The sequence below is a fragment of the Sinohyriopsis cumingii genome, chromosome 19, assembly GCF_028554795.1.
Source record: "Sinohyriopsis cumingii isolate HCF-2022 chromosome 19, ASM2855479v2, whole genome shotgun sequence".
In the NCBI taxonomy this organism is placed as follows: Eukaryota; Metazoa; Mollusca; class Bivalvia; order Unionida; family Unionidae; genus Sinohyriopsis; species Sinohyriopsis cumingii.
Genome location: NC_142979.1, coordinates 30,473,377 through 30,491,567, shown reverse-complemented (window position 1 = coordinate 30,491,567; position 18,191 = coordinate 30,473,377). Strand labels below are relative to the sequence as shown.

The 18,191-nt window shown below is 35.8% G+C and overlaps 1 protein-coding gene across 1 annotated transcript in view; it reads left to right on the top strand.

Annotated features, from left to right (window-relative positions):
- LOC149775369 (clustered mitochondria protein homolog) overlaps nucleotides 1–18,191 on the top strand; it is a 110,919-nt gene that overhangs the window by 57,773 nt on the left and 34,955 nt on the right. Inside the window, exons 21-27 of the mRNA XM_089943970.1 lie at nucleotides 293–358; nucleotides 5,551–5,612; nucleotides 6,157–6,234; nucleotides 7,328–7,398; nucleotides 8,601–8,673; nucleotides 15,058–15,219; nucleotides 15,872–15,923. Of these exons, the coding sequence (XP_089800096.1) occupies nucleotides 293–358; nucleotides 5,551–5,612; nucleotides 6,157–6,234; nucleotides 7,328–7,398; nucleotides 8,601–8,673; nucleotides 15,058–15,219; nucleotides 15,872–15,923 (564 nt within the window). The remainder of the gene's footprint in view (nucleotides 1–292; nucleotides 359–5,550; nucleotides 5,613–6,156; nucleotides 6,235–7,327; nucleotides 7,399–8,600; nucleotides 8,674–15,057; nucleotides 15,220–15,871; nucleotides 15,924–18,191) is intronic.

The following is an 18,191-nucleotide window of genomic DNA, read 5'->3' as shown; positions in this document are numbered from 1 at the left end:
TTAGAGCTTGACTTGAAATTGGCAGAATATAGTTAGTAATGTGCCAGTGTATTGTTAAACCCTAAACTAACATGAAAATTCTTTTCTGATTGACATTGTCTTTTTCCTTTTTATTCGCTTTAAGCTTTGTGTTCATTTACCTGTACTGTCAGTTTAAATCTGAAATAAGTCTGCATCATGTACAGTGAAATCATTAGGCAAATGTATGTCCATGACCAAAGTTTTGATTTGTTTTTCCATGATGGCCTTAATGTAGACATGCTTTGAAATGTTTTGGTTTAAATAATTTCAGTTGAAGAGAGCAGCAAAGAGATAATGAGGAAAGCTTGCCTGGCAGTGGGATCTCTCAGTGATACAGGTAATAAGAATGTTGTTGGTGGATTGTTTTAAATGGCACTTTCAGCACATTATTGGCTGGGTCATGGAGAAGAAATGGGATCACAGTGCCTTTACTAACAACTTGCAGCTTGACCTGTGCAGGTATAAAACCCTTGAACCTTGAATTATGAATTTGACAAAAAGACATCTTCCTGTAGCAAAAGCTCTTCTGCTTGATGCATATGACCAATTAAAACAATGCACAATTTAATGCAAATGTAATGTTTTTGAAATTAAAATATATGATTGTATTAACTTCAAGAATTACAGCTAAGTATTGATTCTAAGCTGTTTTGGACACAGACCAGGAGTGTTTATGAGATGGTCTGTTGTCCATTGTCTGTTAGCACAAGTTGTTTCACTACTTCTTGTAAACTTACTTGGAGGAGTGCCGTTAAACTTCACACAATCATTCCATTGTCTAGTTGGTCCTAAATGTAAACTGTGTCCATCAGACATTCAATTTGCTGTCACAGTGGCCACCTTGAAAATCTTTTTATTGCTACAGATTGTCATATCAGCATTGGGTTTTCATATGGTATCTAGTTGGTCCTAAGTGAAAATGGGGCTGAACTGATGTCTGGCACAACAGCCATATTGAAAATCTTGTTTCTGCTTCTGAACAGAAAGTCAGTTGGCATAGTTTTTTAGTCAGAAGACTTCTTATGTTTAATTGGTTGTAATTGAAAATGATGCTGCTCAAACTTTCAGCATGGCTAACACATTAGCCATCTTGAAAATATTGTTATTGCTACTCCTCCTGAATAGATGGTTGTATCAGCATGGTGTGTTTACTAATAGAATTTTTAGAATCAATGTCCTTGTGGTTCTAAAGGAAAATGTTGCAGCTTAGACATCCAGTATTCCTGCCAGTGGCTTGTATCACTGCTTCTCTGGAACAAATGGTTGTATCAACATAGGTTTTCACTTAAAGATTTCTTATGATATTCTAGTTGAAAATGGTACAGAGATCACCTCCATTATGGCAGCCATTATGGCCATCTTGAAAATCTTGCTGTTGCTGTTTTTCCTCGATGGCTTGTCATTTTGACTTTTCAGCAAGATTTCTTTTGATGTCTTGTTAGTCATGTATGGATGTTGTGGCGGTCTGATAACCTAAACAGAAAGTCATACAAACATAGGGTTTTCACCAGAAAACTTATTGCAATTTCCTGTTAGTCCTGAATTAAACTCGTGCCGATCTGACATCTGGTGTTTTCAACTTGGTGACCGTCTTGGAAATCTTATTAATATTACTCCATGAATGGAAAGGTTTTCATTAGTTCTTGCGTGTCTAGATGGTCCTAAATGAAAATGGTTTGAACTGGCTGGTCTGGAGAGGATCTCTGGGGCAGTTTTCATCCTTAGAGACCTTGGAAGTTAAGCCTGTTTTATTGTGAAGATTGCATCACATGCTGCTATCTTTTTGGTGGCATCAAGTGGTGTGAAGGAGGAACCATTGTCTTCATTGGTGCTTTAGCATTTGCTGGAGGCTGTGTTAAAAAGTTGTCATGCTCATTCCATGTTGATGGCACTCTTTGCAGAACTGCTTCACTTCTGCAGGGATGCTACCTTGAAGACATTGATGGTCATGTTGGACCACATGAAAAATCTTTTGAGGTTTGCACCTCTCAAGGTGAATATGCTTCTTGAAGGCCTCATCCTTCCATGGTGTTCAATAATTAGGGAGATCATCAACACAGCAGCTCCAGGCCATTCTAGACAGGTCACGAAGCATGCAAACCCTGATCATATTTACAACCTTCTGCCAAGTTCTTCATGTAGGCATTGCCACAAGTTATACAAGCAGTCTTGATTCAATGCTGACAAATCACCCTCCATTTGCTTAATGAGGCAATTGGTTGAGGCCAAAGGAATGGGTCTTTTCATCTCTCTCTTCCAAGGAAAGAGGTGGCTGGCCCTAGAGTTGCACCCTCTTCCCTCAACAGAAATTACCTCTGGTTTGGTCTCAACCAGGAAGTATGTAAATTTTGAGGTCTTCCATTTGGTCATACCTCCACCTCCAGAGGTTTTATGAGGGTGATGGGGATAGTTGTGGCCCACTCGAGGTCATTAAGGATCTCCATCCTCGAATATTTCAATGTCTGTTTGATGCACAACATCCTGAGAGATTCTCTTCTGAAGGACCTGTGTCTTGGTTGGTCTCATTCATTTTCAGGACTGCTCTATGTTGGGGAGGAATTTCCTTACTAATCAACTGAATCCGTTCTTTTGTAACAGTTCATCTGACCAAGACCTTGTTGACTCACCTTTTACTCTCCAGTGGATAGTCTAAACTCAACTGTAGACTTGGTTCCTGTATGAAGACTTTACTTGCACTCTCCCCAATTACATCTTCTTGCCGACTGGAGACTGCACAAAGACCCCCTGTATCAGCTCCAAGGATCTGACTTTAACCCCACCTGCATTGGTGGCAACATTGGGACTGGTTTCTTGAAGGAATCCCAATTCACACCCTGAACCCCACTCCTTTCTGTGCATCAACACATCAGATTAAAGATGGGGTGCTCACCTGGAGGCAGAGTGTAGTTCAGAGGTTTGATTCCCAGAAGCAACCATTCATATCACAATTTGGAAATACAGGCAGTGTTTCTAGCATTATGGTTATGTGTCAGCCTTGTTAGGTGTCATTGCATTACGATTGCTTTGGACAATGTCGGTAGTAATTTGCTTCCAGCATCATGGAAGTATACATTACTGTTTGCGTGGAAGTCCGAAATCTTCTCTGATGGGTTGCCTTGGAGGAGATAACTCTCCAAGTCTGACATTCAGGGCAAGAGGAATAGCCAGAAAATCAGTCTGTCCAGAAGGGATTGTGTGGTCCTCACAGAATGGTCTCGACTCCAGTTGGTAGTGGTCACTTTAACATCTCTGGGGGAGACCCTTGGTGGAGTTGTTTGATATGGGATTGCACAAGAAGCTTCCATTTTATCTCTCTCTAGTGCCAGATCAGATGGGCTGGGCAGTGGACTCTTTCGTTCTACTGAGGGATAATCTGTATCTGTATGCCTTCCCACCTTTCAAAATAATTCTACAGATGCTCCACCAAGTCAGGATCTCCACTCATTCTGTTATCCCCTTGTGGCCCTAACAGTCATGGTTCACTGACCTCAGTTTGTAGATGAGCCAAAGAGATTACCATAGAGGACGAACCTGCTGTTTCTTATTTGAATTGCTTCTCTTGGGATGATGTTGCGAGAGCCATCTATTGATGGTCTCATGCTGCTTTCTCATTTTACATTTGATCTTTGGCTCATGAGAGTGAAGTCATTCTTTCATTAGGCACTATAGTGGCAGAACAATGTGGCCCAAGCTATCATCTTGTAGTAATGATCACTCCTACTGCAAGGGTTAGTAAAATAATCCTATACCAGATGTGAGGTCATTTGTCTCCCTCCAAACTGGTAAATTCTGCAATGCATTAGTGGCAGGTATTGTATTACTGCTGTTAAAATTTTGTTTTGTTTTGGGTAAAACTAATTTTAATTATGTAATACTTTCCTGCTATTATTGCAAAGATTCTTTCCTCCCTTCTCTGATATCTTTTAATCTGAGTCCATTAAAAAAATGTATTCTTTTAATGCTGGACCTCCATTACAAGTTGGAGGAGGGAATAATTTGCATGGATGGGGGACTACCAGTCATAACATAAGAAAGCAGTGCAGTAGAACCAGGTAAGTACTGCATAATTATAATTAGTTTTACACACCCACACTCGATTCATTTTTCACTGAAGGAATGAAAATGGTACCAGTGATACATGCAATACGACTGGCAACCAGCTGTCTTGAAAATCATCTTGTAACTACTCTCATTGGATGGATGATCATACTGACTTAGGTTTTCACCTAAAAGCTTTTAATAATGGCTTTTTTGTTCTTTGGTGCCAGTCTGACGTCCAGTATGTTCACCACAGCAGCAATATCTTTAAATCTTGTTTTATTGATGAAATATATGAGATGGTTTCAACGTTTAGCTCTTAAAAGGAAGAAATGGTCTTGTCTTGATTTCCTGGAACTTCTATGGCCAGTAGAGCATCAGTCCCTTTGAGGGTTTCCTTAGCTTTGTTAGAATTCAGCCATCCTGTTTTATTATTTCTGTTGTACACATTTGTAATGTCTTGTGGGTTTTAATGATAGAATGCAATTGGTAGTCACATCAGCCTGATTCATGGGAGAACTATACTATTTTTTAAGATTTTCTCAGGGCTGTCCTATTTAAACATGCATGGTACCCAGGGAAAGCAGTTTTTTAAACATATATGCCAGGGTACTTTGATATCAGAGTTCATATTAAAATGATAAGAAAATTCTAAATTGCATCAATGGTTGAGTACTGTAGTCATACCCCCCACATCAGGGTTAAGGTCTAAGATTGTGTGTCATGTACCATAGCCATGCCTCCTGCCCTGAGGTTATGGCAATACTCAACTAGAATAGTACTTTTTTTTTACTCACTGATGTTTTAACAGGGTTATTATGGTCTTTGACAGTTTTGGAAAAATGAGGTAGCATTTCAAGGGCCTTGAAAGTTTGGGAAAGTCAAGCAGATTACCCTAAGGTCTTTGAAAGCCTTTGAAAATTGAAATAAACCCAACCATTTTAATTTCTTTCCATAATCACAATCCATAATCACAAATTAAAATTGTCCAAGTTTGTTAGATTCGGATGTAGTAGAGTTTTCCTGGTTTCTTTCTTTTGATTAATTATTGTTTGAATGTCATCATTAAACAATGTTGTAGTATTTGGCATTCATTGTTTTCTCAAATAACATAACTTGTATACAAAATGTTAGTGAAAATAGGTCTTGGAAATCTATGTTTGTGGTCTTTGAAACTTTGGGAAAAGTCTTTCAATTTATCATTCAGAATTTTGTTTGAACCCTGTTTAATGGATCTTGGTCTAGTTATATAGATTATGACGACTGCCACATACCTTGTCTCAAGATTAAGATTGCAACAAGGGAAAAATAAGTTGATGACTTGTTTCATTTTTAAGTTTTAATTCTTAGATATATTTTGGTGAAACTTTGCCCAGGTCTACACCTTGTCTTATCCTTTGCTCAGTGGTCAGGGTTATTGGTATGGAAAAAGTCACAAAAAAGGTGTATCATGTGCTGTTTTGCAAGACTGTTTTTTTCTTTTCTTTTTAGAATTTAACATCACATTCAATCCAGATGTCTATCAGCCACATGTGAAGCATGCAGATCTTGATGTAAGTTTTTGCCTTTGTGTCAATCATATATATATAGATAATGTCTGCTGTCTTGATTGATTTCATGTAGTTGAAGGTTGATTAAGTTCAGCATTATTTTGATGCTTGATCATATCTGTAGAATTTCAAGATTTTAGAGCAAGACTTTCTTAGCTCTAATGCTGTTAAATTTTTTTGTTTTGTTCCTATTCATTGGTAAAGTTGTAACAGTAGAGATCAATAAATATATATTTGAATTTAAGAGCTGCATGATCTTTATAAATTTCAATAACACACCCTATGTGTAGCCTGTTATCCTCTGCAAACAGGTCACAGCTTTGGGTTTCAACAAGTCCATTATAGTACTAATCAATCCCCCTGATACTTGTCATCTTTAGATAACAGTAAAAATCTTTTTGGCTTCACTATTGTCCAGTTTGCAGATGTTAAACTATTAGACTTAGTTGTTTTGCTAAGTGTTGACTACCATTTTCATACAAAATGCATTTGATATGAGATTGACAAATTGAACCCATTGATTGTTTCCCTTTGCTTACAACTTCAGGGCCTAGTGTTGAAGAAAGAGAAGCAGTTGGTAAAGGATGCAGCTGAATTTCTTGTGCTTCACCAGATTCCTATGCTGGTCAGTAGTCTAACACCACACATGACTTTCTGATGGTTTTTAATAGCTATATTAATCACATATCAGGGATTTTGAGACCTTTCATCAGTTATCCATATCCTATCGTATGTATCTGTAGTATTTGCAAACTCTTCCATTTGTTTTACCTCCATCTACAGAGAAAAAGCATCAAGGATATATAAAAAATGCACAAAGTAGGGTCATTTCATTCATAGATAATTTTGAACCTGATTGTTGCCAAGAGGTTCCAAAATGGTGAAATTGTTGGCATTTCAGTGCAAACAGAAGCTCTGGGTGTAAACAAACAGATTGCTTGCTGTTCATTTCTGGTTTCTAGAATAGTCTTTTGCACAAGAAACTGTTGCCTGCATCCAATATCTGTAATGTCAAGTTTTAATAATTTTAAAGCAAATTGAGCAAATAAATAGGAGAAATTCTTGTATATATGTGTTCAAAGAAATGCAAATCTAAAATTAAAGAATTATTGAGAATTTCAAAGGCTGTGAACTACATTATATCTATTGAAAACAGACTGGCCCAAGCAAATATGGCTACATGTTGCAATAGAAGCTCCCTTTTGATTTGAAACAAGAAGCCTACAGTATTTGGGATTCCTTGGCAACAGTCAGATTAGAAAATTGTTAATGAATGAAATGACTGAAGTTTTGTGTATTCTCAATATCCTTGAATCTGACAGATGAAAGGAATTTACATGGACAAAAAATGCAATTTACAGCATGGCATGGCAGGTGTATAATGCAGTGTTTGCAGTTCTCTTGTGTGTGTGTGTGTGGGGGGGGGTGAATGAAAATTTAGTTATATATTGAATGGGCAAGTAGAAAAGTTAAGGTTACAGTGCAGAGTGAAATGTAAGATGTATTATGATTTAACAGTTTTAACCCTTGAGAAATATCCTTTAGATAGAGGTTAAACTATGTAAGTGAAATTCGGAACAGGGGTTGATAAATAATGTGTTGTTAGTTGGCGTCCATTGTATGCAGCATATGGAAGTACTTGTATTGGCAGGTTACAGTGCATTTGTTTTGTTGAGCCTAACTCTAGTTTATTTAATAAATGTTTTACCTTTTTTCAGATCAATGATTGTCTGGACCACACATCATCACCAATAGATGGATTCACTCTCACGGAAGCCATGCACACAAAGTAATATAATTTGCTTGGGGAGGTTCAAAATTTGTATACACCTGCCATAAGGCATAGCATATTATGTCTGTCTGTTAGCAACAATAGGGTCAAAATGTTGAAAAATGATTTCCAAAAAAACCACATTATTTTGAAATCACATACCTGGACCCAGTTTTGTGGATTGCTTGCACATAGGTTCTTGTAGAAGGTTATATATTTGTTTAGATCAAATAGTCAAAGTCATTGTGACAGAAAGAAGAGGTTTCAGCACAAATTCAATTCTTACCATGTACCTTGACCAAAGTTTGTGGATGACTTGCATGTTGGTTTAGAAACAAGTCTACTGATTTGGGGATAAAATGTTAAGGGCATTGTTTCTGGTACCATGTAATTTTGCCACATTTTGTTCACATTGAGTTAGAAGAAGCCTACTTTTTTGGGGGTCAGATGGTCAAGGCCATTGTCTGATACCATATGCATGGACCAAAGCTTGAGGATGGGTTTTGTACAAGGTATTGAAGAAGCCTGTTGAGTTTAGAGTCCGCTGAGTCATTATGCTTGGAAGAAATTTTTTTAATACTTTTGATCTGGGATAAGTTTTTCACATGTAATAAAGGAAACCTATAGACTCTTGAGGTCATGGTCATGGTAAATCATTGACGCAGATAATTGTTTCTGATTGGTATTTTTTTTCTTCAAGAAAGCATACTTGACCAAAAGTACATATTATTGAGACCATTTGCTCATAAACCTTAGAAGTGGTCAGTGACTGGCTATTGTCTTGGTTTGAAAACACCATGTATAAAATAAGCTTTTGTTAATGATTTTTTAAATTTTTAATTATCAACAAAAATTTGCTATGTTGGCTACACTTTTACTATATTTAGATGACTGGGGTTTTCAAGATTGAATAAGTGAAATAATTATATTTCATATGTTCCCAACAAGTTTATAATTATCTAATAAGTTGAGGACCAGATTATTTTGTACAGTATATATAAACTCTTTCAGTGTATTTCAAATGTTGATCAGTTTGTTCAGATGGTACTTTGTGTGTGTGTAATGTACAAAAGTCCTTGTATGCCATAGCTTTAATGCCCACAGCCACTAAAAGACCCTACTATTGTGTGTGTGTGTGCGTGTGTCTGTCTGTTTGTCTGTCTATCTGTTCTTGGAATACAGCTGTGTTTATGGCAATTCGCTTTTTTTTTTTATTTCAGGGGAATCAACATGAGATATCTGGGCAAAGTGGCTGAAATGTTTTCAAAGTACAAATCAGTTTCTTATGTACATGTATGTATTTTCTGTATTCTATGTTCTTTATCGAAAGTTGCAATCATCAGCTTTAGTGCATGTTATTTGGCTTGGTACCACCCAACTTATTTTTTTTTGAGTTGATCTTTATCAAAACATAACTGTTACAACTGATTCAGATGCACAAGTGCACAGTTCAGAAAAAAAAAGAACCCTTACCAGGGGTGGGGGTGGGTGACTCCATGCATATTTTCATTTATTGATTTTGCATTTGTGTCATTCCTAAAACTGATGCTTAACTGATCTGTTTTAAAACAAAAACCCATTCAGTTGCCTACCATACTAGCAACCCTAGTCAAAATTACAAAGTATTCATATTTGCATTTTAATGTTTGATTCTTGTAGAGCTCGTTCAGACCTTTTCAGAACCATTTTAATTTTTGAAATATGTTGTTTTGTTCATAAGTTAAGACTATTTGAATATTGGCAAAATTGGCTTTTCAGTGAATTTTGCCTTGAGGCTGTTCCAGTAAAACATTTACCCCCCCCCCCCCCCCCCCCCCCCCCCCCCGGAGGACGGCACTTCAAAACAACTTCTGTAGGAGGTTGTGTTTCAAACTATTTTGATTCTGACAGTGGAAGGCTGGTTAGGAAAATCACTTCTGTTGTGGGGTTGTCAGAAGAAGAATAAAAAAGAAAGAAAAAAATATATATTTAAAATTGCATCTAACTCTTTCCTAGTGGTCTAACGTGAATAAAACATTGGGTCAGAAAATCATGCCAGTACACGTGAGTGCACATAATTTGTACTAACTCGCGTACTTTTAAAGCAGTGATACCTGTTCCGCAAATTATGTCAATGTTGCGGATATAAAACGTGCTTTGCTTAGTATGCAATTTTTATTAAACTTCTAACTTTAAAAGTGCATTTCACCAGTAGCGATCTCGCAGCGTTTGATGCGACATCCAGATAGCTGGATACTTTGGTTTGACATGAATGGCTGTTAAACTAAATTTGATTGGTTCATTGACCTGGAACAAGCATTTTATGGTAGTTTTAAACTTATTTTCGTCATGGAAGTTTTACAAATGCGTGTTTCGAATAAAGGCCACACAGGAAACCAAGATGGCTTAATCACAACAGGGTTTGTCTAAAGACGATGTTTTCAGTCAGCAAATACTGGCTGGTGATAGCTATGATGACAATGAATTTAATGTATATTGGTCTGTTGGACATTAGGAAAATGTCACTGGAAATACCAGTGTGTGATTTTTAACCTGATGTACATGTTGGACAATATGCCCGTTATATTTATTCAAGATACCCATGTCTGAACAAGCAGACTATGGGAATGTTGGACTTAAAACCCTAATACAGCATTATGGAAGAGAAAAAATCTGGAATAAGAGGCATCAAAGCACTGATTCAAGGAAGTGAATATTTGGCAGAGTTCATGTTAGTGAAAACTCAGAGGTCTCGGAAATGCTTAATCACGCGTGTTTGGATGTAAAAATTTTTTTATTGGGGATGCAGAAAATCACTTAGGCGAGAGTCCTCCGTATGCATGTAATAGGTGGGTGGCAAAATTCAAAGACTTGCCAGTCCTGCTTCAGCCACCTGCTTAGTGGGAAAATTTGTTGATCAGTTAGCTGTGCTAATATTTACAATGACAGAATTTAGTGACTGAAAGCCATCCCCCCCATGTACATGTCACCATTATAAGAGTACATCAGAATAACATGCTGCAATAGCTGGGTGGCAAGATCAAAGACTTTGACTGACAGCTTGGTGGGAAAACTACTGATACTTAGTGATTTAATTCAGAGGCAGAAAGACCCAGGGATGTACATGTGGTCATTTATTACAGTATGTCAAATAAACAACTTGAGCTTTCATTATTGTGTTCATTTTCCGAGTGTAGCAGAATAATCAGTGCGCGTGACCTGGGAATCATGACATGTTGAGACTTGAATGAATATTTTGGGGTTCAGCGGCAAACTGACGAAGATTGTAACGAGATTGAGGAGAGTGCTAAAGTTGCTAGAACTGATAGTTTGGATGGGACAGTAGCCAAGTGTAAGAAAGTGTGTGATGCCTAGCTTAGTGCTTTGAATAAGACCTTCCTTGGATTTAGAAAATTCAGTGTTACTCTGATGGACAAACAAGAGCTATGTCAGTGTTGTAAAGAATGTAGAAATTAAACTCAATGGCAACCTGTATTTCTTATAATGTGCATAGTTTCTGGGAAGGGACTGCAGCGTTTCCTGGTGGGACTCCTATTTTTACCAAAATGTGAGTCCTGGACTCCTAGTTTTAAAATCCTAGTGAGATGTCTGGAAAACTTTTCTTTTTGGAACAGAGATATCCAAGAGAGAATACATGTGTGGCCATACCTGTGAGATGTTGAAAATTGCACAACCATAAAGAGCAGTAACTTGCTCAAGCTAGTTATGCATATGTGTTTCAGACAGCAGGCAGTGAAAGGAGCTCTCAGCACAGAATAATATTCATACACAGAGGAGGATGGATCATATTAAATTAAGAAACTATTAACAGATTAATGATCATAGGGAACATCGGAGAATCCCCATACAACATAATTACGTGTGTGTAGATCTCTAGTTGGCAGTACCACTATTTTAATCAACTGAATTGTTAGAAATTTTTTAATTCTTTTGACAACATCATATTTAGCTGTCAAATATGGAGTAAGCCTATAGTCTTTCTGCCATCCCAACCAAGACCCCACCACAACCACGTGACTATGCCCAATGATATTACAGTAATAGTTGCTATACAAGTAGAGATGACATATCTTTGAGTATTTTGATTAAAGTAGAGTTTTAACAGAGTGGAATAGTAAGAAAGAGTGACAGATATTTAAGTGTTAGGGAGATATTTAACAATGGCTATTCCTCCTGCCACCACTCTCACTGAAGATCACACACACACACACACACAAAACTTGGTAAATCCTGGAATCAGGGCTGTATCCATGCAGGGGAGATAACTTGACATTGGTAACTGAAATATGTTCTTACAAGAAATGATACAGTGTACAAGTAGGCAGAAATAATGCAACATCACTTCTACAGGCATTAGTGTTTTTTTTTAAATACAAATTATGTATATTATAAGTTTATCAAAACATTTATTGAAAAAATAATAACAAGGAATCATAGTATCTGACCACACATTTAAAGCAATACAAGATTTAACTATTATTCTAATCAAAAGCAGCATGCCTGAGAACAAAGAAAAATAGCAAAACATAGTGATCACTTTAGTAAACATACAGTTTAATAAGGACACAAATTCATGATGTCTGTATTAGAATAGAAATCCCTATTATAAAATCTGTATTCATGGATGTTAAATTAGTAGGTATTAAGGGACTGATCAATGACATCTACAAATAATAAGCCATCATGAACATCTGTGATTTCACTGTATCAGAGACATACATGGCTGACAGACAAACAAAAGGACAAAAGCTTGATTATAATGAATGAATGCAAATAAAAATATGCAGTAGATTATATCTCTATAAGAATTCAGTAGATTACTTCCAGCCAGCTGTCATTTAAATTGCTTCTGTCCCCAACCCAATATTTTTTTAAATTGCTTCTGTTGTGGGTTGGTTGAATTTGAAAGTGCCTCCCCCCCAACCCCCCACCCCCGGCTGGTATATGTTTTACTGGAACAGCCCTTATTTAAATGCATGTTTAATTCTTATAAGTTATGGACCCAACTTGTTTAATAAAACAAGTATTTCCATCATAACGTTTGATCTAAACAAGATATCTCCATGAAACTTGGCAGTCTTATAGCATTTTTCCTGTAGAATTCAAATATCTACAGTAAATTAAACTATGTCCACTAGATTTCATTGTAGGGAAGAAAATTAGGGGTTAAGATCTTTATTTTTCTTTTACCAGACAATTCACATACTGGACAACATATTTCTTAACAAGTCATTTAATTCAGAAGAAACCATTGGCATACATTAAAAACAGTTCATCAAATTTTCTGTGCTCTGATATAGCCCATTGATGTCCAGAATTTATATGTTCTGGAAGCATTCCAGTCGCTATGACAAATTCAGGCTTTACTTCATGAACATCGTCTCTGCTGGGCCATATAAAAACTCCTGCTTTCCTACATGGTGTCATGAATTTAACTATCAAATTATTATTATTGTCACTTTTAATTTCATAAACATACCCAGGGTACCAAGCATCCTGATATGCTATGACAACATAATCATTTTCCTTAAGCTGGTCTGTAACAGGCAACTGTTGACATACTGTATTGAGTTCATCAATTTCACTTTCATAGAGTTCATCAGTGTCATTCAGATTTAATTTTCTCTTCTTTGGGGTGGTTCACTCATTTAGTCCAATATTTCAGTGCACACTTGATTTTGGTGTTCTCTGTGTTTAAGACGCAAGTCTTTTCCACCACATTGTGCACTCTTTCAAGTAGTTTTCTGTTTCATTTTCAGTGTGTATGCCAACATTTTTAGAGCTGTAGGTAATACATGGTAACTGAACTTCATGCTTTGACACTGTGTCTGACTCTTTCTCATTGCAACATTTGTTTTGTCACATGATATGAATTTTGTATTGGCACCATTGTCTTGAATTCCTTCCCTAGAAGTTCATTAATGTTTTTACATCTGGGACGTTTTGTTTTATTCCCAAGTTTTTTCTTCTGGTCAAGTACACTATTAACTCTGTTGGAAAGAGTAGATTGGTTAATTGACTGAACCCATCATTAATGTCAGCTGTCGCAAAATTCAGCAAATGTTTGATTATTTTTCAGATAAAATTTGAAAATTTCAATCAGTTCCATTTGACAGTTTCTCTATTTTTAAAAAAAGATTTGCAAGATGTTGAATCAACACTTATTCCTGCTTTTTGGCAGTAAGGACCAGGAAAATCCTTACTCTCATATTTCTACTCTGAAAATGAACAAGAAATTTTTTTAGGTACAGTAAATTTTTTTTATTTCATCATCTAAAATTGCAGAGCAGTACTTTATCATGGTACAAAACGTCAATTGGTAAATCATGTTTTCGTACTCCATTCGTACCACTAATCTTTACGAGTTACTTGGGTAAATTTCATTTACAGAGATATCATTTTATTATTAAAATTTTTAAACTTCATTTGCATACAATAATTGGGCATTAATTTGTATTTAGATGCAAGTTTTGAAGAAGAAAAGTAAACTGTAAAATGATTGAGAGCAATCTGTAAAATCTACATGTACATGTCAGTATGAGGACAATCATTTATACAGTAAAATTTACGCTATATTTTACAAAATATTTAATAAATGTATAAAAGAATTACTGATACAAAATATCCTAACAGTGTACATAAATCAAGCATTTGTCTTTTGACTGCCAATTTTTCACATCAATGTTGTTTATTGTTAAACCAATATGGCGACTTCACCCACGTGTCTTATAGAGGTAAACTTTGTGAAAGGCATACTTTTCTAATTAAATGCGGGTACTTAAATATTTGTTCTGAAAAACGAATTTGGTATCAGAAGAAAGATTAGAATGTGTATTTTGTAACGGTATATTGAAAATTGAAATATAATGTTTGTGAGTTGAAAAAAAATTAACGAGACTTTAGGGACTATTTTCTCAACACAAGGTCGTCATCTGCAAATTTTCAAAACACCATTGGAAATGTCATTCATTCCCCATTCAATTGACGAATACCTTATTAATATTCATGAGGTTCTGGTGACTCACATTTGCATAACAAATACACTAGTGTCAGCATGCGCACACAGGAAATAACAATTAAATGAGAGCCATCAATTTTGATAACTGATTGATAATTACATGACCATATGGTTATACAATAAAACATACATATTAATGAAATTTATATGGTTTATAGATAATTTAAACTTTTTAAAATAAAGTTTATTTCCTAAAATTGTTATCAGTATTGATTTGAATACAAATTTAGCAGACACATTGTAAGAAAAAGTCTATTTTCACCCAGTTTACTGATAAGGAATAGGTGCTATATGGGGTTGCTAAACATACCATTAGTGACTGACTACTAATTGAAGTATTGGCTGTAACATTCTTTATTAATCATAAAAACAGATGCTAATATGGTAGGTCAACGAAACACATTTGCCTGTCTATAGATCCATAGTAAACATGTAAACTGAGAGGGATTTTGGAAGGAAGGGATTATCTATTGTCCTCAATATTGTCTCTTGACTTTCAGTCCATTAGTGAACTTGATCATTAGTGTCAGGAGATTTTAATAGTACAAGGGTTTGCTGTCATATGAGCAATATCGCTTACCATTTAACAATTTAATCTGCCACAAAAGTTAGTTAATTATTTTTGAGTGATTTTAGAAAGAATTCTTGTTGTCTTTCAGAGTATAGCAGTAGGTGAGCTGATTTGCCGTGCGGCTAAACACCTGTACAAGGTATACATGCAGGGGGTGGACATGATGGGATTATCTGCTGCCATCTCTCACTTCCTCAACTGTTTCCTTGGCTCCTTTGGAAGCCCTCATGCTCAGGTGGTAGCAGAAGAGGTTAGTTGATCAGAAAACTTGGACCCTGTTTCTGTTGTGATAAACTGTGTATCTGGGTTTCTGCAGTTTGTTAGGAATAATCAGTAGAATAAACAACATTGACCCTAATCTGCCTGTGCATTGTGCAACAGTAGATCAGGTCCTAAATGTGCACTTGGGGTCAACTTTTTAGAAGGTACATATTAAGCAATCATACTTTGAGCCTTTTGATACGGTGATGCAACACCAATAATAAACAACAATGTCCTTTTTATGAAATTTTGATACTTTTTCTTCAGACATATATTTACATATAATCAAAAGCTTATGAATTTGAGTTTGGAGTTCAAATTCTGTGCTATAACCTGGAATTGGCAAAGCATGTTTTTCTGAGAAAATAATAGATTTCTGAGTTACTGATAATTCAGCTGTTGGATCCATGTTATAAATAAACAATCTGAATCCTGTATTGATGACATTTTTTTCATGTACTATTCAGTATGATAGAAATTTATAAGAAAAGTTTAAGCACTTTGCGTGTGAATGAATTTAAAGAAAGCTTCATGTTTTTCCTTAAGCTCTAACTTGTTGAGTATATTTTATATCATAGATCTACTCCACACGTTCTGTTAGATCAAGATTGTTTGTAAGATAATTTGACAATATTTTGCAGCTCAAACGAAAGAAGAACAAAAGAAGGAACAAAGGAGTTGTTTTTAGCACAGGTAAATGCAATATTATTCAAGCAATAGTTTAATCAAGTCTTAAGAATGTAAATAGTTTAAATGTCCATTTCATCTTGTCAGTGCTGTTTTAGGAGAGGCAAGTCACACAACTGTCTTGGAAACAGTTTCATTGTACTGTTGCCACAAAGTAGATTTGTACTGTAATTGATGCAGCTGATGGAGAGGCATTGAAAACTGACAGAAATCAGTAGCATTGTCTCAGAATGTGAACATGTGAAATATTCCTCACATACACAGAGAACGCCTTTTCCATTAAGAGTTGCATTTCTTTTGAAAATTGGGAAGGAAATGTATCTGTTGTAAGGCCAAGTTAGCTAGTGGTAAAAAGACTTTAATGAGATACCTTGCATCTGATTGACTGAGCTCTTTACCTCTCTAGATATGGATGGCATTTCTCATCCAGTTTCTTTAAAACATGGTAAATAGGTTTCTGTTGTAAAAAATTGGCTGACTGAAGATCTCTTACAACTCTCTTTTTACATCCAAAATCTTTGGAGTTTTCAGAATGTCACTAATTGCAGTTGTGTGAGCAGTGTGATGCAGATTCAGAGATAAAGAAATGGACAAACAGGAGTTTAACAAAAAACAAATACAGTAAAACTTGCTACTTTTTATCATGTATTTTTCATCTGGTTTGTCAACTTGACTAATATTAAAATCCAAATGTGTATAGCTTTTGCAAGAGGGAGGTGATGAACATTACAACTTGTTGGCATCATTACTCAATTTTTATTTACATTGGTTGGAATTTTCTAGTAAAACTTAAATATTTAAGACAAGCCCTGGTATCTGGCATCAGTCAAGTATTGTAAGAAAATATGAGGGTAAATAAATTCTTTTCATTAGAATATAGTTGTTTCTTTTCTGTTTTATGTTGTACAGAATGTTTATAAACTGAGTTGTAATGTCATGCTTAGCAATGGAAAACATTATCCTGCTCTTATTCTCAAACACACTCTCAGCAAGTTCATTCTACAGCAGACACATTTGATGGTACATCTCTGAGACCAGAGTTTACAAAAGAAAATTCACAAATAACAAGGAAAACTTTTGTTCTCTATCGTACCCACTGCTCTCTCTCGAAGGGTAGTCAGTCCCAGAAAGCAGTGTACTAAAATAATATAAAAAAACACTCATTTGTTTGCATCAGCAACAGATTTGCACAGATTTGTTTGCAACACACTAGAGAGATCTGGTCAGTCCACTGAGTATTTTCACCATTTCTCTTTATCAGAAAGTAAATTGATAGTTGTCCACCCAAAATGGTGTACATTTGTTTCACATAGTCAATAGCATATTCCACATGGATCCTTTCATGTGCAGTATTCTTGTTTACTCCAAATCTAAAGAGTATGATTGGTTTTTCCATGTGTGAAAGCTTGTACTTTTGACATTAGTCATTGGGCACCTTGTACTGAGTACATCCTGAATGTCAAAATCTGTCATCTTGAACTTGATCCCCAAACAGACGTTTCTCCAGCAGACCAGAATTTTGAGTTTGTATTTGTTCCCAACAAATGCACCTATCCTCTACATCTGAAAGGTACAGATTCCTGGGGTGGGTTGGTGGATGGGTGTAATTCCTATAAGAAATTAGATAGTATTGTGATGATTAATGATTGTTTTAGATTTGGATTCTAAATTTGAGCACTTAAAAGTACTCGATTACAGCAGTTTTGGTACCAAGTAATTTTCAGAATGTCATTGGCATGGTGTTTCTAAGCTAATTTCTCTCAATCCAATGCATAAAGGGTCTCCTTCTGCAATACATAACACCTATCACTTCTATAAATATTCTCCTGACTATTAACGCATGATCACAGTATTGAAATGCTAAATCTTGCAGCAGTTAGTTCAGACTCAACTTTTTTAAGGCCACCAAAAATGTTTTATCTTTGGTCACTTTTATTTTGGTTGGCAAGAAAGGTTCCAAGTATTCAAACTGCATTTGATAGTCCCATATAGAATTTTTGTTAGATATCTTTCCCTTTTGAAAGAAGCAAGATTTAGTCTAGTCATATTGAGATCTCTTCTTAGCTGAGAAATTTCAGTGGTGAGCAAGTTCAATTCTAAATCTCTTCTTCCTGCCTCAAACTAACTCCTGCCCCCATCCTGTATCATCAGTTACCCATTTCATTACAGGTTTAGTTGAAATGCAAAAAGTTTTAAAGTGTCTTCTTGCCTTTTCTCAACTGCTTTTTGACTTGCTGCTTAACAAAGTGTTCAGAACAGATATGGTTTGCAGTC